The sequence below is a fragment of the Lepus europaeus genome, chromosome 6 (assembly GCF_033115175.1).
Source record: "Lepus europaeus isolate LE1 chromosome 6, mLepTim1.pri, whole genome shotgun sequence".
NCBI classification, from domain to species: Eukaryota; Metazoa; Chordata; class Mammalia; order Lagomorpha; family Leporidae; genus Lepus; species Lepus europaeus.
The window spans coordinates 32,830,725-32,856,763 of record NC_084832.1 but is presented as its reverse complement, the minus strand read 5'-3'; the positions used below and the strand labels follow the sequence as shown (position 1 = coordinate 32,856,763).

General features: G+C 34.7%; 1 protein-coding gene across 1 annotated transcript in view; it reads left to right on the top strand.

Annotated features, from left to right (window-relative positions):
* NDFIP2 (Nedd4 family interacting protein 2) overlaps window positions 1–22,060 on the top strand; it is a 91,725-nt gene extending 69,665 nt beyond the window's left edge. Inside the window, exons 5-8 of the mRNA XM_062194040.1 lie at window positions 11,992–12,116; window positions 16,903–16,969; window positions 19,529–19,634; window positions 21,658–22,060. Coding sequence (XP_062050024.1) covers window positions 11,992–12,116; window positions 16,903–16,969; window positions 19,529–19,632 — 296 coding nt within the window. The 3' untranslated portion in view covers window positions 19,633–19,634; window positions 21,658–22,060. The remainder of the gene's footprint in view (window positions 1–11,991; window positions 12,117–16,902; window positions 16,970–19,528; window positions 19,635–21,657) is intronic.
* The last annotated feature ends 3,979 nt before the right edge of the window (window positions 22,061–26,039 follow it).

Here is a 26,039-nt window from a genome sequence, read left to right as displayed (position 1 = left end):
AGAGTACATATTCCATAATTTCTTCATCCAGTCTTCTGTTGACGGGCATTTAGGTTGATTCCATGTCTTAACTATTGTGAATTGAGTTGAAGTAAACATGGAGGTACAGATAGCTCTTTTATTTGCCGATTTCATTTCCCTTAGGTAAATTCTGAGGAGTGGGTTGCTGGATCCTATGGTAGGACTAGATTCAGATTTCTGAGGTACCTCCAAACTGTCTTCCATAGTGGCTTTACCAGTTTGCATTCCCACCAGCAGTGGATTAGGGTAACTTTTTCCCCACATCCTTCCCAGCATTTGTTGTTTCTGTATGAAAACCATTCTGACTGGGGTGAAGTGAAACCTCATTGTGGTTTTGATTTGTATTTCCCTGACGGCCAGTGATCCTGAACATCTTTTCATGTGTCTGCTGGCAATTTGGATTTCCTCGTTTGGAATGATCTTTCTAAAGTGTTATTGGATTCAACTGGCTAGAATTTTGTTGTGGATTTTTGCATCTATGTTCATCAGGCAAATTGGTCTGTATTGTCTTTCTCTGTTGCATCTTTTTCAGGTTTAGGAATTAAGGTGATGCTGGCTTCATAGAAAGAATTTGGGAAGATTCCCTTTCTTTCAGTTGTTTTTGAATAACTTGAGAAGAATTGGAGTTCGCTCTTTAAATGTCTGGTAGAATTCAGCAGTGAATCCATCCTGTCCTGGGCTTTTCTTTGTTGGGAGGGTGTTTATTGCTGATTCAGTTTCCATCTTAGTTATGGGTCTGTTTAGGTTTTCCATGTCTTCATGGGTCAATTTAGGTAGGTTATATGTGTCCAGGAATCTATCCATTTCTTCTAGGTTTCCCATTTTTGTTGGTATACAGCTCTTTGTAGTAGTTTCTCATGGTTCTTTTTATTTCTGTGGTGTCGGTTGTTACATTTCCTTTTTCATCTGTAATTTTATTGGTTTGGGTCTTCTCTCTCCTTTTTTTTTGTTGGGCCAATGGGTCAATTTTGTTTATGTTTTTCAAAAAAATCAGCTCTTCATTTTGCTGATTTTTTTTTGTATTTTTTGGATTCAATTTTGTTGATTTCTTCTCTAATTTTAATTATTTCTTTTCTCCTACTAGTTTTGGATGTGGTTTGCTGTTGTTTTTCTAGATCCTTAGATGCATTGAAAGGTCATTTATTTGGTGCTTTTCCAGTTTCTTGATGTAGGCACTAATTGCTGTAAACTTTCCTCTTAACACTGCTTTTGCTGTAACCCATAAGTTTTGATATGTTGTGTTGTCATCTTCATTTGTTTCCAGAAATTTTTTTATTTCTCTTTTGATTTCTTCTATGACCCACTGTTCATTCAGGAGCATGTTGTTCAGTCTCCATGTGTTTGCGTATACTCTAGAAATTCCCGAGTTGCAGATTTCCAGATTCATTCCATTTTGGTCCGAGAAGATGCTTGGTATGATTTATTTATTTTTTTAATTTGCTGAGACTTGCTTTACGGCAATCTTAGGTAAAGTTCCATACACTGGTGAGAAGAATGTGTTATTTTTCAACTGTAGGATGAAAAATTCTCTAAATATCTGTTAGTTTCATTTGGTCTGCAGTGTCAATTAAATCTGCTGTTTCTTTGTTGATTTTCTGTCTGGTTGATCTGTCCATTACTGAAAATGGAGTATTGATGTCCTCCAATACTTTGTATTGCAGTCTAAGTCTCCCTAAAATCCCTTAACATTTCTTTTAAATTGCCAGGTGCCCTGTAATTAGGTGCACATGCTTTTTTTTTTTTTTTTTTTTTAAGAATTTTATAATTTTGAAAGAGTTACAGAGAGAGGTAGAACCAGAGAGAGAGAGGTCTTCCATTCCGCTGGCTCACTCCCCAAATGACCATAATGGCCAGAGCTGAGCTGATCCGAAGCCAGGAGCCAGGAACTTCTTCCAGGTCTCCCATACGTGTGCAGGGGTCCAAGGACTTGGGCCGTCTACTGCTGCTTTCCTAGGCCACAGCAGAGAGCTGGATCAGAAGAGGAGCAGCCAAGACTCGAACTGGCACCCATATGGGATGCCGGCATTGCAGGCTGCAGCTTTAACCCATAGCGCCATAGTGCTGGCCCCACATATACGTTTATAATAGTTAGATCTTCCTGTTGCATTGATCCCTAAATCATTATGTAGTGCCCAGCTTTTTTTTTTTTTTTTAAACTGTTCTTGTGTTAAAATCTATTTTGTCTGATAATAAGATGGCTACACCAGCTCTTTTTTTATTTCTGTTGGCATGGAATATCTTTTACCATTCTTTCACTTTGTGTGCAGTTTTGTTGGTGAGAAGTGTTTCTTGTAGGCAGCAAATAGATGGGTTTTGTTTTTTTAAATCATTCAGCCAGTCTGTGTCTTTTAACTGGGGCGTTGAGGCCATTTACATTCAAGGTGACTATTGATAAGTAATGACGTTGCCCTACCATTTTTCCAAACATATTTCTAATTTATACTTTGACTTTCCTTTGATCTTTTACTGAGAGATTTTCTTCCTTTACCTTCTTTCATAGTGATGACCATGTTTCTGTGTTTCTGTGTGTAACACATCTTTTAGCATCTTTTGTAGGGCTGGAAGGGTGGTGATAAATTCTTTCAATTTCTGTTATGGAAGGTTTTAATTTCACCTTCAGTCATAAATGAGACCTTTGCTGGGTTTAATATTTTGGGATGACAGTTATTTTCTCTTAAGACTTGGACTATATCTCGCCATTCTCTCCTAGCCTTGGGGTTTCTGATAAGTCTGCTGTGAGTCTAATTGGAGAGCCTCTGAAAGTAATCTGTTATCTTGTGCACATTTCAGAGTCTTCTCTATGTTTTACTGTGGTGAATTTGATTACAATGTGTCATGATGAGGGTCTTTTCTGGTCATGTCTATTGGGAGTTCTTTGTGCTTCTTGTACTTGGATGTCCCTTTCTTTCTCCAAACTAGGAAAGTTTTCTGCTTTTATTTCACTGAAAAGACCTTCTAATATTTTTTCTCTCTCCATGCCTTCAGGAACTCCCATATATTTTTTTATAGTATCCTGTAGATTCCCAATAGTGTTTTTTAATTTTCTAATTTCTTCTTGTCTTTGGTTTGTATAGTTTCCTGTGCTTTGTCTTCTAAGTCCAATATTGTTTCTTCTGCTTCACTGATTCTGTTGTTAAGGCTCTCCACTGCATTTTTGTTCTATTGAATTATTCATTTCATTTTGATTTCTCTTTAAGATCTCAATTTCATGGAAGAAATTTTCTTTCATGTCCTATATGGATTTCAGTAGTTCATGCATTTGCTTTTGATTACTTCAATGTAATACTATGATCAGTTTTTTTGAATTCCATTTCCTGCATTTCTTCTACCTCATCATCTTTACAATCTGAAGTGTTGTGTTATTTTGGGGCGTCATGTTTTCTTCCTTATTCTTGTTTTTTGGATTGGTGTGTTTGTTGTTTGGCATTTATGGAGATACTTGTTGGTTTTTTTCTTTTTCTCTTTTTCCTTTTTTTTTTTTTTTTTTAAGCTGTGGTGACTTTTATTGTACTGTGACTCTGTTGATAAGTGGAATGTCTGCTTTCAGTGACTCTCGAGGAGCTTGTAGTGGGTTTGGCCAGAGAGCTCTGTTCAGTTCTCCAGGGCTAAGGGCATGCCTAAGGTGATACAGCCAGGTTTGGCATGGTAAATCTCTTTCTCTCTCTCTTTCTCTCTCTCTCATAATCAGAAAGGAGGTTTATTCTGCTCAGCTGAGCTCTTCTCCTCAATGGAAACCAGTTCCTGAGTGCTAGCCCCAGTGGGTATAATAGTTGTTCACTCTGTCCCAAGGACTACACAAGCATCTGTGCAGTCCTCAGTTTAAGTTCATATTCCCCAGCAATGTGTCTCACCAGGTAACCAGGAAACCCCACGCTTGTGGCATCTCCCACTGAGACTACTCGAAATCCCAGCTGCACTGTGAGCCCTCCCACACACAGTTTTTTTCACAGTCCTGGTTCAGAAGCTTCACACAGTTACAAGCTCCTAGCCCCCTGTTATTTCTCCTCACCAGAGCCAGGAGTCTGTGCTCAGTTGGTTGCTAGGCACAGACATGAGCTGGTGCAGCTGTTACGGATGTCCAAAATGGCACCCGCTCTATCACCTTGTTTTACAGGTCGCCGTTGTAAAGTGATCCAGGAGAGAAATGTGTCTGCCCCATCCTTTTTGTTTGTTTTTTTCTTCTCTTTGGCTGGTACACTTTCCCCTTTGGGGCTGCAAGCTGGGTTTCCTCTAGGCTCTTCCTGCAGCTTTTTCGCCATTGCTTAGGCTGCTGCAGTCTGGTCTTACCTCACCTCACTTTCCCGTGCTGGTGCATAGGCTCTTGGCTGCTGGAGTTCCAATTCATGGGTGCCCACGCCCTACACATAGGTCTGCCATGTCCCTTCATTTCAGTAGAGTTTCTTCTGCTGTTTTCTCCCTAACTGTTGCCTGAGAGTACACTCTCTACACTTTTTTTAAACTATCTTCTTCTGGGATATAGCACTAAGCTCCCGCCCTACTCCATCATCTTGGAACCCAGTAGTCCAGACATTTTTCAAAAGAGGAAATCCAGATGGCCAGCAGACACATGAAAAAATGCTCAGGATCACTAGCTATCAGGGAAATGCAAATCAAAACCACAGTGAGGTTTCACCTCATCCTAGTTAGAATGGCTTTCATACAGAAACAATCAACAACAAATGCTGTCAAGGATGTAGGGAAAAAGTTACCCTAATCCACTGTTGGTGGGAATGTAAAATGGTAAAATCACTATGAAAGACAGTATGGAGATACCTCAAATATCTGAATATAGACCTACCATTTGAGCCAGCCATCCCACTCCTGGGAATTTACCCAAGGGAAATGAAATCAGTAAGCAAAAGAGTTATCTGCACCTCCACGTTTATTGCAGCTGAATTTACAATAGCTATGACATGGAATCGACCTAAATACCCATCAACTAAAGACTGGATAAAGAAATTGGGTTATGGAAATTGTGATATGGGATAAAGAAATGGGATAAGAAATGGGATATGTATTCTATGGAGTGCAGGTTAAAAAAAAAAAAAAAAGCTGGTCATTTGTAACAAAATGGATGAATCTGGAAACATCATACTTAGTGAAATAAGCCAGTCCCAAAGGGACAAATATCATGTGTTCTCCCTGATCTGAGAGAACTAATAGAGCACCTAAAATGAAATCTGTAGAAGTGAAATTGACCCTTCAAGAAGGGATGACTCGAACTGCCCCTGTCTTGACTGTTGAAGAAAAGTTTGGTTTTTGTTTTTGTTTTTTTTTCTTTTTCTCTTCATACTATTTGTTGAACTCTTTACTTAACATAGTGTTAATCATATTAGTATAAAGTCAATTGAAAATAGATCTAAGTAAAAAATAAGAGTGGGAATAAGAGAGGGAGGAAGAAGTTTATAATTATAAAGATGTATAGTTCTGCATACATTCCTTTGGACTTACTTCTAAGGGTACAGTTAAAAACTTGTCATGGGACTCCAAGTCCCATTAAGCTTGATGGTAAAAATGCCATCTTATTTGGTAAAGTGATCGTATTTAGTGTTAAAGTGAACATATAGATAGGATTAAGTGTGAAAGTAGTCATGTAAATAGGACCAAGTGCCTAGTAATAATAATAGATAGAATTAAAAAGGAGAGAATGTTCCAACATGGGAAGCAGTCCACACAGCAGATTCATAGAATGACAATTATTTTAAGTAACACTTTGACCTCAGAATCAGCCCTTAAGGCTTCCTGGTCTGGCTGAAAAGCCCGTGAGAGCATTTCAGGCATGGAAAGCTGAGATACTGTGACGAAAACTGTTCTGTATGAAGGATCTCTGTGAGTGAGACCCCAGTGGAAAAAGTGGACATCAGAGAAGGCTATATTCTTCTCTAAAGGGAGGAGAGAACTTCCACTATGCTTATGGTCTTGTCCAAATAATGACAGAGTTCGTGGACTTTTTCAAAAGGCTTCCATAGCCTAGGCAGCTCATGTCAAGAGCCTCGGGTGGTCACTGACATCATACATAAGAGTGTTAATTGTTAAATTAATGACAGGAATCACTGTACACTTACTTCCCATGCAGGACCTGTGTCCTCAGTGAATTGTATTATGAGAGTTAACTGTAATACTAGTACTGTAACAATTTTTGTGTGTGTGTGTCTCTGTGTGTGTATGTGCCTGTGCATGCAAATTGTTGAATTCTTTACTTAGTACACAGTTGGTCTTCTGTGTACAAAGTTAATTGTAAATGAATCTTAATGGAGAGTGGGACTGGGAATGGGAGAGGGAGGATGAGGAGTCAGGGTGGGAATGTGGGTGGGAGGGCGGGTGTGGTGTGAAGAATAACTATATTCCTAAAGTTGTACTTATTAAATTTGTATTCCTTAAAAACAAATTTAAAAATATTTCAAAATTAATATTATTTATTATATTTTAATGAATTTATACTGCATTGTTTCTATATCTCATATTTTTATGTTTCCTATTCTGCAGATATTCAGCAGTATTATTGTAAAGTTATATTTTCTCCTTTATTTCCTGATAGGACTGTAAGCCTAGAGTTTATTTGCTTTGATAATCCTAGATTTATTTGCAGTTACTACCATCTAGTGGGTATCCTTAAAATTGCAACTCACTCCATTTTCCCATGGTTCTTTGTTTTTGGTTTTGGTTTTCTCTTTAGTAATTTTTATTAATCATACCATAAATTTACTTTCCAAATATTTTTCTTATTTCAAAATCTTATATGCAATATTCATTACTTATTTACTTTCTGTACCTCATTTCTCCAGGTTTTAAATTTCATATACAGTATATCCTTGTTCTTTTTCATCAGGGTAAGAATTAATATTCATGGTAATAAATACATATAGTACCTGTCTTTTAGATGATTACGAGAGGTATATTATGTAAAAAAAACTATGTTTTACTTAATTTTTAAGTTTTATTTAAGTTGTACAGGTTTTATATATTTCATATATACAGATTTAGAAACAAAGTGGGGCTTCCCCTCTTTCCCGCCCATTTTCCCAGGCTTTTTAAATTTATCTAGTAGTTACTATTAATGAAAAAGAGGGGGAGGGCTAGAAATTGACTTCTGGAATGTGATTTGTAACTTAGTTCAGGTATATAATTTGTACAAATAAAAATAAAGTGAATACCAATAAGAATATTCTGATTAAAAATTGTATTGGTTTAAGCTTTTCATTTTTTCAGTATCTCTATTTCATTTTTACCTCAGATAACACTTAAATCAAGTAACATAATTTTGAAGAAAAATATTTTAAAAATAGCTGTATATTCTTGTTTAGAAAATGTAGAATTGTATGTATCCCCTGATAGTATTTTTGTTTTTCATAATTTTCTAAAGTATTACTGCAGAATGTCTCTATATGCCCAACCTGAATATCTTTTATCTTATTCTTAAGAAGTTTTTTTAGAGAGTGAAATATAATCCATTAATTTTTTAGTTATTCACTATAAATTAAATTTTGGTTCACTGGATAATTGACAGTCTATGAAAATGACCTTGAACTCCAGTACTTTAAGATTTAATAGACTCTATCTAAAAATTTTTTTGAAATAGGAGTTTAGCATTTGTATAATGTGTAGATATTCCCCTGAGCAAGCTCTTATAATAATAGTAAGCACTTGCATTATTCTCATTTTATACTTCAGGGAAACATAATTAAGAAGAAATTAATGTATAACCTTAAGATGAATTATAAGAGTGTTTTGAAGCATGAATTGTGATTTGTAAGAAGTTGTCAAGATGTCTTCTAATGTGGCTGTAACCATTTTACATGCCCACTAGCAGGGATTGAGAGAATTCCTCTTGCTCTGTGTCACACCAGCAATCTGTATTGACAGTTTCTGTATTTTTAAACATTTGCATAATTGTGTAATGGTATCTCATTGTGATTTTAAATTGTGTTTCCCTATGATTATGATGTGGAAATTTTTTTTAGTAAATTATTTTGAACACTTAACTGTACGCAAGAAAGAAAAAGTTACGGGTTTTTGATTTTGTTTTAATTTATTTGAAAGGCAGAGTTGTAGAGAGAGGGGGAGAGACAGAGAGATAGAGAGATCTTCCATCCACTGATTCACTCCCCAAATGGCTGCAACAGTCAGGGCAGGACCTTACTGAAGTCAGGAGCCAGGAGCTTCCTCTGGGTCTATCATGCGGGTGCAGGGGCCCAAGCACTTGGACCATCCATTGCTGCCTTCCCAGGCACATTAGCAAGGAGCCGGATTGGAAGTGGAGCAGCCAGGACTTGAACCAGCACCCATACGAGATGCCAGCATCGCAGGTGGCAGCCTCACTGGCTGCACCACAGTGCTGGCCCCAAAGTTATGGTTCTTAAAGGAGTTATCTGGAAATCACACATATTGAAAAATAAGACTTTGATAACTTGTTCTGTAAACTATTTTTTTATATAGTCTGGATGAAGTTCAATACTTTAAGTGAATCAGAAGAGGAACATCTAGGAATTATAACAATACCTTAAGAAGCCTGTAAAATACCTGTGAAGTATTATATTTTATTATTCCGTTTTACCTTTAAAAGCCAGTTTTGTTGGTTAATATCTTACTCTGTACTTTTTTTTTAACTTTTATTTAATGCATATAAATTTCCAAAGTACAGCTTATGGATTACAATGACTTTCCCCCCCATAACTTCCCTCCCACCCGCAACCCTCCCTTTTCCCTCTCCCTCTCCCCTTCCATTCACATCAAGATTCATTTTCAATTCTCTTTATATACAGAAGATCAGTTTAGTATATATTAAGTAAAGATTTCAACAGTTTGCACCCACATAGAAACACAAAGTGAAAAAATACTGTTTGAGTACTAGTTATAGCATTAAATCACAATGTACATCACATTAAGGACAGAGATCCTACATGAGGAGTAAGTACACAGTGACTCCTGTTGTTGACTTAACAAATTGACACTCTTGTTTATGGCATCAGTAATCACCCTAGGCTCTTGTCATGAGTTGCCAAGGCTATGGAAGCCTTTTGAGTTCACTGACTCTTGTCATATTTAGACAAGGTTATAGTCAAAGTGGAGGTTCTCTCCTCCCTTCAGAGAAAGGTACCTCCTTCTTTGATGACTTGTTCTTTCCACTGGGATCTCACTCGTGGACATCTTTCATTTAGGTCATTTTTTTTTTTTTTGCCAGAGTGTGTTGGCTTTCTATGCCTGAAATACTCTCATGGGCTTTTCAGCCAGATTCAAATGCCTTAAGGGCTGGTTCTGAGGCCAGAGTGCTGTTTAGGACATCTGCCATTCTGTGAGTCTGCTGTGTCTCCCACTTCCCATGTTGGATTGTTCTCTCCCTTTTTTGTTCTATTGCTTAGTATTTTCAGACAGTAGTCTTGTTTATGTGATCCCTTTGATTCTTAGTCCTATCATTATGATCAATTGTGAACAGAAATTGATCAAATGGACTAGTGAGATGGCATTGGTACATGCAACCTTGATGGAATTGAATTGGAATCCCCTGGCACATTTCTAACTCTACCGTTTGGGGCAAGTCAGCTTGAGCATGTCCCAAATTGTACATCTCTTCCCTCTCTTATTCCCACTCTTATATTTAACAGGGAAACTTTTCAGTTAAGTTTCAACACTTCAGAATAACTGTGTATTAATTAAGAATTAAACCAATAGCATTAAGTAGAACACACACACAAAAAAATACTAAGAGGGATAACATATTAAGTTGTTCATCAACAGTCAGGGCAAGGGCTGATCAAGTCACTGTTTCTCATAGTGTCCATTTCACTTTAACAGGTTTCCTTTTTGGTGCTCGGTTAGTTGTCACCGATCAGGGAGAACATATGATATTTGTCCCTTTGGGACTGGCTTATTTCACTCAGCATGATGTTTTCCAGATTCCTCCATTTTGTTGCAAATGACTGGATTTCATTGTTTTTTACTGCTGTATAGTATTCCATAGAGTACATAGCCCATAATTTCTTTATCCAGTCTACTGTTGATGGGCATTTAGGTTGATTCCAGGTCTTAACTATTGTGAATTGAGCAGCAGTAAACATTAAGGTGCAGACCGCTTTTTTGTTTGCCAATTTAATTTCCTTTGGGTAAATTCCAAGGAGTGGGATGGCTGGGTTGAATGGTAGGGTTATATTCAGGTTTCTGAGGAATCTCCAGACTGACTTCCATAGTGGCTTTACCAGTTTGAATTCCCACCAACAGTGGGTTAGTGTCCCTTTTCCCCCACATCCTCGCCAGCATCTGTTGTTGGTGGATTTCTGAATGTGAGCCATTCTCACCAGGGTGAGGTGAAACCTCATTGGATGGTTTTGATTTGCATTTCCCTGATGGCTAGTGATCTTGAACATTTTTTCATGTGTCTGTTGGCCATTTGGATTTCCTCTTTCGAAAAATGTCTATTGAGGTCCTTGGCCCATCTCTTAAGTGAGTTGTTTGTTTTGTTGTTGTGGAGTTTCTTGATCTCTTTGTAGATTCTGGTTATTAATCCTTTATCTGTAGCATAGTTTGCAAATATTTTTCCCATTCTGTCGGTTGCCTCTTCACTCTCCTGACTGTTTCTTTTGCAGTATTGCCTGCCTGCACCTCCACGGTCTTTTCCAGGAAGTCTTTGCCGGTGCCAATATCTTGCAGGGTTTCTCCAATGTTCTCTAATAATTTGATGGTGTCGGGTCATAGATTTAGGTCTTTAATCCATGTTGAGTGGATTTTTGTGTAAGGTGTAAGGTAGGGGTCTTGCTTCATGCTTCTGCATGTGGAAATCCAGTTTTCCCAGCACCATTTATTAAATAGACTGTCCTTGTTCCAGGAATTGGTTTTGGATCCTTGATCAAAAATGAGTTGGCTGTAGATGTTTGGATTGATTTCTGCTGTTTTCTATTCTGTTCCATTGGTCTATCCATCTGTTTCTGTACCAGTACCATGCTATTTTGATTACAACTGCCCTATAGTATGTCCTGAAATCTGGTATTGTGATGCCTCTGGCTTTGTTTTTGTTGTACAAAATTGCTTTAGCTATTTGAGGTCTCCTGCATCTCCATATGAATTTCAGCATCATTTTTTCTAGATCTGAGAAGAATGTCTTTGGTATCTTGATTGGTATCACATTGAATCTATAGATTGCAGCAAATAGATGGGTTTTGTCCCTTAATCCATTCATCCAGTCTGTACCTTTTAACTGGAGAGTTAAGTCCATTAACGTTCCACACTTTCACTAGGTCCTAACCTCCTGTTATTTCTCCTCACCAGAGTCAGGTTTTTCTGCTTGGCTGATGGCGGGCGCCGCTTTACGTATGTCCAAAATGGCGCCCGCTCTTTGTCTTGCTCGGCTTTGTAAGACGAGTGGAGAGAGAGGCTAGTGTCCGTGCCGGTTCCCCTTATTTATTCTTTTTTTTTCTCTCCTTCAGTCAGCCTGGTGAACTTTCCCCAGCAGGGCTTCAAGCCTCATTCCCTCTAGGCTCTTTCTGCCTTTCCTTGCCAATGTCTCGGGTTACCGAGGTTTTTGTCTCACCTCCCTTTCCAGCACTGGTGCGCAGACTCTGCGGCTGGTCTTCCATGCCGTTGGCGTCCTTGTTCTCCCTGAAGGTCCTCCGTGTCACATCCACTAGATCTGGAAGAGTTTCCTCTGCAATTTTTTTCCAAGCCTTTTCCTGAGACTACAGTAACTCCACTTTTATTGAACTATCTTTTCCCGGACTATTAGTGCACGCCCTCACTATTCTGCCATCTTGGCTCCGCCCCCATCTGTACTTCTTATTGGATTTACATAGGAACTACTTTGTTACTTGTTTTTAAAATGTTCTAAAAATGCAGTTAAAGCCACTGTATAAGCCTTAAGGGGTTGATTCCTGTTGGCTAAACTGACAAGAAATCATGCTTAACTGTTTTTTTAATACTGTGTCCATGTTAATTTGTTTCTAAATTATAGTCTTTAAAAATAATTGTTTCTGTTGCTTTTAGTGGCATTTATTTTCAACTGGCTTGGATTTTGTTTATCCTTCTGTATCACTAATACCATAGCTGGGAGGTATGGTGCTATCTGTGGATTTGGCCTTTCATTGATCAAATGGATCCTTATTGTCAGGGTAAGTGTCTTGATAGCCTATATCTCTAATTATCTCTAAAATGAAATGGTACGAAATTCCCTGTGTGGATTCATAAATGTATACTTTTAATTAATTAATTCAAGACTTCTGAAAAGTTGCTCACACATTTTAAATGCTATTATATATTTATTGAGTAAAATACATAAGTTACAGAAATATTTCTTTAAACATTGATTTCTAATTTAATGAGCACCAATTTTGTAATCAGTAGAATCACAGGTCTAATATGTCAGCTTTTCTTAAATGCTTCAGACATTTTGGTAATGCACCTATGTTAGTAAATTGATTAAAAAATCCATTACAAAAATATTAATACTTATGCATATCTTCATTATTTTAACATTCACTTTATAGCTTTCCAGGGTTTCAGTAATCTTCCTGGATCCTGTTTTATTTCAGACCAGATTATAGGTTCTGTATTAGTCAATTGATGCTTGGTTGAGACTTGTGAACAAGTTTTTTGTTTTTTTTTAAGATTTACTTATTTTATTTAAAAGGCAAAGTCACAGAGAGGCAGAGAGTGAGAGAGAGAGAGAGAGAGAGGTCTTCCATCGCTGGTAAACTTTCAAATGGCCGCAACGGCTGGAGCGGGCTGATCCAAAGCCAGGAGTCTGGAGCCTCCTCCAGGTCTCCCATGAGGGTGCAGGGTCCCAAGGACTTGAGCCATCTCCCACACTTTCCTAGGCCACAGCAGAAAGCTGGATCAGAATTGGAACAGACGGGACTTGAACAAGCACCCATATGGGATGCTAACACTGCAGGTGGCAGCTTCACCCACTATGCCACAGCACTGGTCTCAAGACAAGTTTCTTTTAAGAGGATTAAAATCTGATTCATTTCTTCTGGCAGTTTCTTATTTTATTTTTATTTTAAAAGATGTCTTGTGTGTTTACCACAAGCATGTATTGTTAGGTGTTACAGAACATACAGAGATAAAGTCACAATCCTTGCCCTTGCTGAAGTTATTACTGGAGAAACCTCAAAAGAGTATGCGCTAGATGTATCTACTCAGTCTTGCTTATGATACTAATAGAATTAATTACTATTATTCAAATAAGATTTCTCATCTAAATCACAGAACACTGACAGTGATTTTAGGGCTATTTTTATCTATTTGTTTTTGAAAATGTATTTATTTGAGAGAGAAATATTCTCCATCTGCTGGTTCCTCCCCATACCCCACCTCTGATGGCCACAATGGCTAGGGCTGGTCCAGGTGGGGACCAGGAGCCAGGAGCTTCATCCAGATATTCCATATGGGTACAGGGGCCCAAGCACTTAGACTATGTTCCACTGGTTTCCCAGGCTATTATTAGAGATCTGGAAGTGGAGCAGCTGGGACATAAACTGGCACTCATATGGGATGCCCATATTGCAGGTGGCGGCTTTACCTGCTACACCACAACATTAGCCCTGAAGATTTTCTTAATTTCCCTGAAGTTTGGTAAAAGTATTGTTCTAGATAGGTAGAAAGGGGTTAATGCATTAAATATAACTTATTCCTTTAAAATATTAGAACCTAATTTTCTCAGTAGAACACCAGGTTGAAAAACTGATAAGATTATCTTCTAATTAGCTCTGGTTAATGAGATAAGATGAGAAATTTAAATTATGACTTGACTTCCTTACAGTTTTGAAGGGTGTACACAGTAGGGTCAAGTTTGATCACCAGAATTGTTTTTTATCCACTTGAAATAACTTTGTTGAGTTGAGGTTGATATTACTAGGTTTAGTGTGTATTGAGAATAAAGAAGAAATTAAAAACCTTTTGTATGAGATAACAAGTGGCTGCCATTCACTTATTATTTCCTGTGTTCTAGACATAATTTGTTACAAACACCAAATTGTTTAACCCTGTCTATGTCTCTGATGCTAGAGATGATCCAGCCATTTCTATTGATGATAAAGCTAAGAATATAAAGAATCTAATAATTTGGCCAAGGTCCCATGGTTTATATGTAGATTAGGATTTGCCTTAGTCTTTTTTTTTTTTTTTTTAATTTGACAGGTAGAGTTAAAGACAGTGAAAAGAGAGACAGAGAGAAAGGGCCTCCTTCTGTTGGTTCACTACCCAAATGGCCGCTATGGCTGGCATTGCGCCGATCTGAAGCCAGGAGCCAGTTGCTTCCTCCTAGTCTCCCATGCGAGTGCAGGGAACCAAGTACTTGGGCTATCCTCCACTGCCCTCCCGGGCCACAGCAGAGCTGGACTGGAAGAGGAGCAGTCAGGACTAGAACCCGGCGCCCATATGGAATGCTGGCGCCACAGGTGGAGGATTAACCAAGTGAGTCTCAACTCAATGCCTGTGCTCACTCTGTACTGCCTCTGTTACACTGTACTTTGACTTTTATTATAATGTACCAAGCAGTAAGTTTCTGTTAGAGTTTAGTGCTGAAAGGTTTTCTCCTAAAAGCCTGGGTTTCCTTTCATTAGACAGTAAGTAATTTATAACATCATGCTGCTGCCTTCCTTTTTTTTTCCCCTGAGCTGCTGTGCACCTCATAGCTTGTATAAATATCTTCAGCGCAGGATTCTGATAATACTTCTATCTAAAGCTTTTGGTGTTTTTATTGTTTGTTAAAAATGCATATGTATTTTATGAAAAACTGATATTCTGTTTGAAAGGAGATAGTAGTAAACTGTAAAACACCACTGTTGTATTAATAAAAATAAAACCAGGTGTTGATGTTGGGTAACTTATTTTCCAAAATTTGATTTCTGTAGCCTGTGATTGACCAATTAACATGACATTTTTACTGATTAATAAAGAAAACAACGTAGCCCTATGATTTTAGTATTTGAAAACATTTTTTGATCATTCAGTAGTGAATCCTTTTTACATAGTGGTTCTTTCTTTGACTTAAAGGTACATAATATATCCTTCATTTGGGACTAAATGATAAAGAGCTTAATGGTTTTGAAGAAGGATATCTCTGTTCTTGATTTTATTTATAGTTATTCATCACTTGATTAAAAACTAGCCCAGTACTTTCCTATTTTATAAGCAATAGTTTCCCAATTTTCAGGTTTTCCCTACATTGAACATATTTTAAAGGTATAGGAATATGAGATTTACCTTTAATAGTACTTCAAAATTTTAAATCTTTGAAATGTCATAGCTGTTAAGCTGAGGATTTAAATTCTGGTTTATTAATAGAAAACATTTCCTTGAAATCGACACTTTGAGATGCGGTGACTTCGAACAGCTCTTTTTTTTTTAATATTGTTAGTTGAACTTTCAGTTTAGTCAATTATGTGAATAAAGTTAATTGAAAGTAGATCTTATTAAAAATAAGAATGGGAATAGGAGAAGGAGGAGAAAGAAAGGTGAGAGTATAGGTAGTAGGGTAGGTATGATGGGAAGAATCACTATGATCCCAAAGTTGTTCTTATGAAATTCATGAAGTTTGTATTCCTTAAATAAAAAGTTTCTGGGGAAAAAAAAAACTTCCTGAGAAAAATTCTTAATAAGTGTTTTTAAAAAAACATATTTAGATATCTGTACTTGATAATAATTCCTAAATGATAACATTATTTACTGTTTTGAAGCATTTTTTATATTACCAAAACTGTAGGGTTTTTAAGCTGTTTTTTAAAAGATTATTTATTTTAAAGTCAGAGTTGAAAGTCAAATTGCACTTTTAAATAATTTCAGATTCGAGGGCAAATCTGTACTTAATAAGATCAGTTTTTGTTAGATTAGTTTGGGGATCATTAAAGACAGAGTAGGTAAAACAAAAGCTGATTTTAAGTAGTTTTAGAGTAGGTTATATTAAATGCTTTTAAAAATAATTATTTGGGGGCATTGTTTAGGAACAAAAGAGTAATAGGGAAAAAATAAGTAACTGAAGAAATCTGATTGATTTTTAAAAATCCTTTGTAAATCATTGAAGTCTGATGCAATCAAGAAAACATACCTGTGTCTGGTGTTATCAAACCCTGCCTTCCATCTCCCTGTTCATGTTCCCACATCACAAAGAATATGAAACTGTCTATCATGGTCACTAATAAGAACTGTTGAAATGCCACTTCAAGGTTCATTTAGCTGTTCTCTGCTCACTGTTGGGAACTGAATGCTAGAGCATTTAGTTTGAAAAATAAAAAGATCGATTAGTTGGGGGTCTTTATATGCCTAGTGTTTTTCAAAGTGATTAACAGTAGGGGGTGTACGGAAGGTCAAAAGCTCTTCTTTCTAGAGGTCAGCAGAACATCCCTATCTGATAAGATTAAACTAATGTGTCTTTTGGTGTTAATATCTGAAGCAGCAGGTTGCTGTAGTGTGTTTGGAATGGTAGTTGTGGCTTTGAGAGATTATGAAAAAAGGACTGACATTTGAACTCCTTAATAAAAACTGATTCAGATATACAGTATTTTCTTGCAGTTTGAAAATGATTTTTTTGTGTCTCAACTATTTTACATGTTTGCTAATTATTGCATAAGGGATATTTTCTTGAATTATATTCGAGAGTACTTCAAAAAGTTCATGGAAAATGGCATTGAAAGATGTTTATTTTGGCACAAATTTTTTTTTAAGTCCATGCATAGTTTTTCCATATATGCATTTTCCATGAGCTTTCTGAAGATTTCCCTTGTATGTATCTCATTACTATATGTCTTTTAAGTATTTATGTTTTGTTTTATTTCTTCCTTTGTGCTGTTTTCAAGGTTTAAAATGTATTTGAGATAAGTCATTCTGAAATTGGGGATGACCTATGATTTTCAAATTTAGATGTCTAAAGTTAATATATTTATGTTCACTCCATAGTTTTCTGATTATTTTACTGGATATTTCAATGGACAATATTGGCTTTGGTGGATATTCCTTGTACTTGGTAAGTTCATATTTTCTTACTGCATTTTAGTTTAATATGCATTTAGTTTAACTTTGATATTTTGTAGAGCTGTGGGATGTAAATAAATTATTTTGTAACTTATGTGGAAATAATTTTTCCATTGTAAAATTCTCTTATTCAAACACTTATTTCAGCTTTTCAAATAATTCTGTATATCACTTTAGATTTTTTACATTGAAAATCCAGAAATTATCTATTTAAACATTCAGTGGTTAATTAAATTTTGAAAATTCCAACATAATTAAGAAAAAAATTGCCTTCAATAGTTATCTGGGAAAATATACCTGCAATATTTATTTCAATTATTTCAGAAAATTTGAGAATAGAACACTTTGGATATTCCATTTATTCTCTTATTTTTAGATCATGGAAACATTGTGCTTTTGAAATGTGCCCTGCCTTAATTATAAATCACTCAGGCATAAGGAAAAGTTTCATACATTATGAGCACCATATTTCTATTGAGTTGTATTCTTATAAAGTATGTCTTTTTACTAATACTGATGAATTTTATTGATTTTTAGTTTCTGTTTCCTTGTGTTTTGCACTTTAGAAGGTTGATAATTAAGTTCACTTTAAAATGACTTTTATCACTTTAGTCCACATTTCAAATGTATTTACTGATACAAAGAATATGTTATGTTTCTACGTAGGTTTAAAGAAAATTTTTGTAAGAAAATAATTGTAACTAGAAAATAACAGCATTTCAGTAGGTGGCAGTCTTCCCCTTAAATTTTTATTTAGTCATGCTGTTGGATCTTTAGGGTCTTTTTGGAAGCAAATTTTTGGTGGTTGGTTAGCTCACAACAATCTTTTTCTAATAACTAGTGAAATTATTCTAGTGAGACTTTGTTGGGGAATCAGATTTAAATAAGGTTAAGCTAGTTTTACCTGAATTTTGTGTTAGTGGCTGAGTTTCTTTCCTAAAAGTGCAGAATTTATAAAGTCTGTTAAGATAGCACGTTAAAGGAGTGTATTTGCTTGAATTTATTATTATTAAGTTAGAAGAATTTTAGGAAGGTAATTGTGGGGCAGGGTAGACTGCAGAAGTCCCGTTCTCTCTCAGAGTGATATCTATCATTGTATGAGAATGTGAAAATTTAATCACTGATAAAAATGTTGTTCTCACACATACACAAAAGAATATTGCACATTGTAAAATGCTGAAACAATAACTCAGTGACTGGTTTTCAGATATAAATTGGTTTATTTTAGAAAATGCCCGAGCAGAACAAAATGTGTCTTAGAAACAGCAGCTTCATAGACAAAAGAGGGGATCTCACAAATAATTTTGGTTTACATTTTTCAAAAATATTTTCACATTTGGATAACAATACCATTATCTTTGAGCAGCATCTGCAAGGGGCATAAGGGTGGAATTCAAAGAGAGGAAATCACAAATGGAGGGAGTTAGGATATGGGAAGCAGATGGAATTGAATTTAGCTGAAATTTATACTCCTTGTATAAGTCATTGTATAGCTCATCTGTCTGTCTTCTCCAATTTATTGCAAATATGCGTTCTTATATGCTTTGATTACTGTTTTGGAGTTGAGGTACAAATTTAGTTTGGGATTTTTTATTTTAAATTCACAGACCTTTTTTCCTCCTGGTAAATAAAGTTGCATATATACATACCTGCTGTATTCGGTTTTGTACTTTTCCCCTACCATTTCCTAAATATGAATTTACTGGAGTTAATGTTTCCCTAAGAATTATATTCTTAAATATTTCAAAGGCTTATCATAATAATGGTAATGTTTCTATACTTCTCTAATATTATTCATCTGAAGCTTTGAAGCGTCTCACAGGTATTGCTTTTTTAATTATTAAAGATATCTGTGATATAAATAGTTATTACTTTAAATTATTATTTTACAAAGGAAAAACCTGAGATAGATTTAAGATGTATCCCAAATCAAAAATCACTGGAGTTATTGCCTCCCAGATCTTCTTTCCTGACTTTTCTTAAGATTTATCATAGTTTTTATTATTACTTGAAAATAAAAACTCATAATTAAAAATATGTATATAATGTGTATATCATCAAATACTGATTTTAGAGATGACAGGCACTTGATATTGCTAGATAGGCTTATTGTTTATTAGCAGCTATATGTATATATTATACTTTATATAACTAAATATGTCTTAGTTTGCACAGTAGTTATATTAATTGAAAAACTTGCTATAAAATGGAACTTTCTATGAGAATTAAAATTTATGAGTAAGTTTACTATTTAAAGAAATAGATAAACTTTTACGTAATTCTGAATTTTCATAGTTGAATTTGCTTTGCATTAATTTTGATACATTTAAGCTTAACACATTGAAAGAATGGGGGTGGCAGTAAAATTTCGTTAAATGTCCTAATGATGGAGCTATTATTACAGAGTAACATTATTATGGAGTATATGGAGTCCTGCAGATTAAAGTCCTTAAAGCCAAAAGGATAATGAGTATAATTGTCTATTTTAAGTTTATCGTGACTCCTTTCTATATAAGAACATAACGTATCTGTATTATTTCAACTTTCTCAGGCCTGCTTCTTTTCTTCAGAGGATTTGTTAATTATCTAAAAGTTAGAAACATGTCTGAAAGTATGGCAGCTGCTCATAGAACAAGATATTTCTTCCTATTATAGAGGTAAGAAATATGAATATATCAGTTGCTTATTTCCTTTACATTTTCAGATTTACCAGTTATTAAATGTTTAATGTGTACTCAAACTTTTCAGTCAACAAATTTAATATATATTTTAAACTGTTAATAGTAAGCTGTAGATCCTTTTAGATGACTTAGATATTTTTGAATTTAATGTCATAAATCTTAATTTTCTTTTAATATGTAACTGGATCCTTAAATCAGACCTTTTAAGCTTGCTTTAAACATTGACTACAGAATGTGTACAACGTAGCGAATAGCATAAAATTTGAAGGTTTGAGAAACAAAACATGACAAAGTACTTACACAGAAGGCCTGGACATTTTGCATAAACAGTGTGAAATCCGTATAGGCATCTGGTGACAAAAGACAACAAAAAGCAAATCTGTGATTGGAAAACAGTTTGTCATGCAGTCATTTTGGAAATCAGGATCAAGGAATAAAAGTGCAAAGAAAAGAGCAGCTCTACTATTTTTTTTTTTTTTTTAAGTTGTGTCAACAATGAAGGCTGCAACTGGAGTAAATAAGAGCACAGAGAGATGTGCAGAGGTTGCCTTACTAGTTTTCAGTGAGCTTACAGAGATTGTATATATACTAACAGCCTTTCTTTATTGTGCAGCCAGTAAATTCTTCACATAAAGAAAACCTCATGTCTGTACTACCTGTCCTATTGTTCAAAACATGTACCCTATACTTCATAGTTATACAGGATTTAAACTTTTAGAGTGTTTGAGCTCCTTAAGCAAAATATCCACTAAAATACTTAACTTCTGAATGTGGGACTACAAGTTAAAGTATTTAAAGGTTACCATAAGCAAATACAGTTGGCTGGCTGTGTTTGTGAATTCTACCTAACCCAGATCGTGTACTAAATAGTTAGGCCTATCCTTGTCGCATCCTCAATTGAACATGTAGATGTTTTTCATGTCATTATTCCTAAGCAATAAGGTATAACAGCTATTTGTATGGCATTTGTATTGTGTTAGGCATTATAAATAATGTAGACATGCTTTTTAAAGTACATGAAAGGGTGTGCCTAGTACTGCACAATTTTATATAAAGGATTTGAACATCCTTAGATTTTGGTGTCAGTTGGGTGGGAGGTAAGGTCCTGAAACCAATCTCTCTTGGGTACTGAGGGACTGTGTTTATTAATATATATATTATATGTATATAAAATTTGCTTAAATCTTACTAATAAATTATGTGAGGTACACATAAGGTTCTATTTCTGCTGAAGAGAACAGTGAGTACAGATGTATTTCAGGATCATATTAAAGTTTCATTTAAAATGTTCTATTAAGGGGCCTGCGCTGTGGCTTAGTAGGCTAAGCCTCTGCCTGAGGCACCAGCATCTCATATGGCCATTGGTTCGTGTCCTGGCTGTCCTACTTCAATCCACCTCTCTGCTTATGGCCTGGGAAAGCAGTGAAAGATGGCCCAAGTGCTTGGGTCCCTGCACTCATGTGGCAGACCAGAAAGAAGCTCCTGGCCTTGGATCAGCTCAGCTTCGGCCATTGTGGCCATTTGGGGAGTGAACCAGTGGATGGAAGACCTTTTTCTCTGTCTCTCTCTTTAACTCTACCCCTCAAATAAATAAATAATATATTTTAAAAAATGTTCCATTAAGATCTCTCTCCCCAGATGTTACATATTCTTCTGACCAGTAAAATATCTTTGCAAACAATGACATGAGAAGTTTGTCAGTCTTAACAATCAGATAAAAGGCAGAGTAATTTTACTAATTTGAATGGTACTCTGTGAGTTGTAAGTCTGGTTATCTAGTATGCAGTTGGGGGAGTCTTAAAAACGTTTTCTAGATAAGTATTTTTTCCAGAAGCTTTACAATTTAGAATGTATTCTGATATGTAGTACTTGTTTGTGTTATCTTTCAAAAGAACATTATACTTGATGTAATGCTGCTATAAAATGGATTTTTATTATACAAAGACTTAGATAAATGCAGTTTAATACATTTTAAAATTAATTCTTTATTTGTTCCTAGACTGCATCAATCTGACATTCCCTTCTCTACCAATGTGAAATTGCAAGATCATCTGTAAACCTACAACTTAAATAGAAGACTATTAAAAGCAGAAGACAAATTAGTGAAGAAAAGATAGAGCTTCAAAATTGAATGGCAGGTGGTTTGTGCTTAAAAGCCAGTTCTGTTCATTCTTTAAATATTTGTATTTCATTTGTTTTGCACATTTGCGTATGTGCCCATATAAAATTTTGCATATACTTGAAAGAAACCATAAAGTTGTAGCAGTAAAATCCAGTCACATTTGGTTAATCAGTGTTTGATACAATTAAAAGAGCTGAGTGATTGACAGTCTTCCAGCATGTAAATGCCATTGACTTCTGACCTGACATTTAGGATAATAAAAATGAAATTATTAACCATGTCATTTGCTTTAGTTTCTGGCTCTTAGATTCATCTAGTAATTCTACACATGAAGCATTCTTTTGTTATACATAAAGTTTATTGAAACCTGCAGTGCTGATTATTAAAAAGAATTTGTCAGATTTTTAAATATGATATTATTTGGGAAATTTTTTTCTGTAAATAACCACACATAAATTACACTCTGCCTTGTTTTCTTAGAAATTGTGTTTAGATATCTTTTTATTAATTTTAAATTAAGTAAACTAGATATATATAGAAACTTTGAGTATTAAAGATAGAATTTCTTTTAGGAAAAATTTTAAGAAAATGTGGCTTTACCAAATGTCCTCTATTAAAAGAATGTTTAAAGGGACATAATAGTTTTAGGAATTTTCAAATAAGAAACTTCATTTTTAGGATTGCCCATCTTAGAGATTCTTTCAGAAAGAGATTGTACTAGATGTTATATTTATTTCCTTTAAGATAATTTTAAAAATTAATTTTCCAAGTAAGATGTTCTCATTTGCTTTTGTCTTTTAAAAAGCCAATAAAATTGTCTTTCAATATCATTGTAATAATTTTTTTAGATATTTAATTTGTTAAGCTTAGCAAAAAAAATCCCATTCTATTAATAGTTTCTTGCTTTATGATTGTAGGATTAATTTGTAAAAACAGTTTCAGTTGAGATATGTGAGATACTCATTTTTAAGTTAGGGAAATATGACTGGAATATTTGGATGTAGGGTGTGTTTGTGTGTGTGCGTGTGTTTGTGATAAGAGTGTGTAACCATTATTACAACTGGAATCTGCTTTACACTTATAAGCTACATTTCACAGCTTGCAAGTCATTTTATGTCTCACCTGTTTTTCTTTTCCATTATATCTTTGCTTTAAAATGCCAGCATTTAAAATGATGGGAATATCACTTTTAAATTAAAAATCATTTGATACAGCTATATAGAACATATTAAATTGATTATTTTTAGACACTGACTACTACTAAAGGGTCTATCTGATTATTCAGGGGCATTTTTCCATTTTTGAAAAAAAATAAAATTTACTATGCTTTATAACCTCTTGTATTTCTGTGTTTTTTTCTAATTTTTTCATTGTCTTAAATAAATAAATCACTCTGTTTTGTTTTGCTAATTGAGCCTCCTATTTTTTGTTTGCCTCATTCAATTTACTACCTGCATAGAATTTTTATTATCAAAGTATCTAGGTTACACCCCTTTAAGTGAAACAATTATATGAGGTAAAGAAAGCAGAGTATTCAATTTAGTTGCCTAATTTAGAAATAATTAGATTGTACTAATATGTATACAAACTCATGCTGGATCTCTTCTGTATCATTTATATCCCATAGTCCTATATAATCTTAATAATTTTTAGATGAAATTAGCCTTCGATACATGATAGTTTTAAATAACCAGGAAGCTCAGCTATCAAATTCATTAAAATTTCATTGTAGTTTATGGTTTTCATACTTTGTTTTTGAATATTGATGAGTCTCCTTTGACCCAGCATCAAAACTTCACCTTTTATTTTGATTGTCTTCTGAAATCTGTAAGGTTCAAGTGTGCATGTTATCCTCTGTAATTATAGTTATATGTTAGCCTTCTATCTCATCACCCAAGTAGGGTAATCAGAACATTATTTTCAAAAATTTAACATTCCCTTTCAGATTCTTCAAATTCTACATACTTCCCTTCATTTTCTATGAGTTTGAATAGCTGCTATTGTGTTTTAGGGACACTTGACCACCTTTGCACTCTGCCTTAAAGACTGAAAATCAAAACCTTAGTTAGAGTCTAAATGTTTTTGAATGATTGTGAATGGGGCTTGGGAGTTAATGCAAAAGTTTCTTAAATTATTTCTATTGTTTGAATAAGCTAGTTATGGCTAGGATAATCCATTTTTACATATTTATGCAAAATACATTTTTCTATTTAGTGTTCAGAACAGATAATTAAAATTCTCTTACACAGTTAAAATGAAAATCTCTGCTTAATAGAAAAACACAGACTCAAGTAAGATATATATCCTATTTTAGACATGCCTTTAAAGTTTGTAAGTTTTAACCTGTTTAAAAAATCGCTAATATTTTTAGTAATACCTCCTATAGTATGAAAACTACAGTCCAGAATATCTAATTGGAGAAAAAATAAGGGTTTCTTAATTTTCTTACAGTTTTTGTTTTTCAACTGATATGTACTATTTCAAAAAGCACAAATGTAATGATAATAATTCCGATACTGTACATAACAAGTGCCATGTATCTTGAGTTTGCTTAGAACACTAATAGTTACTCCTGTTTTCGTAGTTTTCTCTCTCTTTAAAGCCCTTATTTGAGGGATAAGTTATATGATCACCTATATATAATTTTACATTTGTTTTGAGTAATGATTTCCTTAACTCATTGCCCTTGGAAAGAAGGAACTGAGAAGAAGACAAGAACTGATTGTTTTCTAAGCCTTTTCTATCCAGCTATTTGTTTGATCTGTAAAAGAGGCATAATAGCTTTTTTCCTTCTTTCTTTAATAGAAGTTGCTGTATTTGAATGATTCCAGCTTATAGAAAATAGTAAATAATGGCTTTTATATTTTTAACTGCTATTAAATGTTATTTTAATTGTTATTCTTCAAAGAGTCACGAAATATCGGTGTATTATTGTTTTTTAAAACCTTATTCTTGATGAAATTCAGAATGTTCCATTCATTATTACAGGAATGTCCATATATAAAACATGCTGGCATGTATTTTACTTATTAATAAAGTTGTGTAGATGTGGAAGTGTGATCCTGTGATGCATCCTTTTGAAAATCAATTTAAGATTCTCATTATATTACCATCATGTTAGCCTCACTAAAATGTTTATATGGCAGACTTTTTTGAAGATTTGAGATGAAAACAACTATGTCATAGAATTAGGTGGGAATATACATCATTCAACTTGTCACAGTGGTAGGAGATGGATTACAATTTAATTTTAGGAGATGTACAGATCAGCTTTTTAAAAATATTTTGTGTTCATTTCTACATTATAAAAGATTCATAGTCACCATAAGTCACAGCTGCTTATGGACTTGTGTTCCTCTTTGGGATGTATGACTTCAAATGCAAGTATTTCCTTTGTATTACTAAGAAAAAAAATAGCTCATTTTATTTTTAACAATTAAAAGGAAAATAGTTATTTTGCACTCAACATACTTGCTTGTTTTACTTTCTAGATGTTTCCAACTTAGATTTCATGTTTTTGTTTTTGAGAGGTTGAGCTTCCTGCTTTTAAAAAACTCACCTAATTTTAATAAAAACTATTTAATAACACTCAATGCCGGTAACTAAATAAAGAAGCAATTAAGTATTACCCTGTTAACAGCTAAGGTTGTGGCAAGCCAAAATTACACTTGTCGTTCCCAGATTCTTAAGAGGTTTTCTTATCTCTTCATGCTTGCCAAGAGCCACTTTATTGCTTTTCCCACTTCTCATGTGTGCATGTGTGTGTGCTTGTGTGTGCACAGGCATGCACACGTGGGTGCATGTGCACACTGTGCTTAAATCAACACATCATGATCACTGTCAGAGAATAGGAGCATAACTATCCTTCCTTGGAGCATAGTTTCTTCTCTTAACTTTTCCAGAAATGTAGCAAGATCTGCAAATAAACCAGAATTTTTCTCAAAGCTCTAAAGAAATCTGGAGGGCAGGCACTGCCATTAGAATTTGGAAAGCAAATAACCTTATTGGAAAGTATAAACTTTCAGGCGGAGAAAGTTGCAAGAACAATATGTGTGCTCAAATTACTAGTGTGGAAATATTTCTTTTCCATGAAATTTAGTTTTTCAGCCATCTGAATTCCGGCATAGTGATTTGTTTGGCTGTGCAGTCTGGGTGATTTGAGCTGTAAAATTCTAATTCCCATCTTATTCAGAGAGGTGATCTAAAGACTTTAATTGCTAGCAAGCATTTGTGACCATTCATCCTGATATAATAGGTGG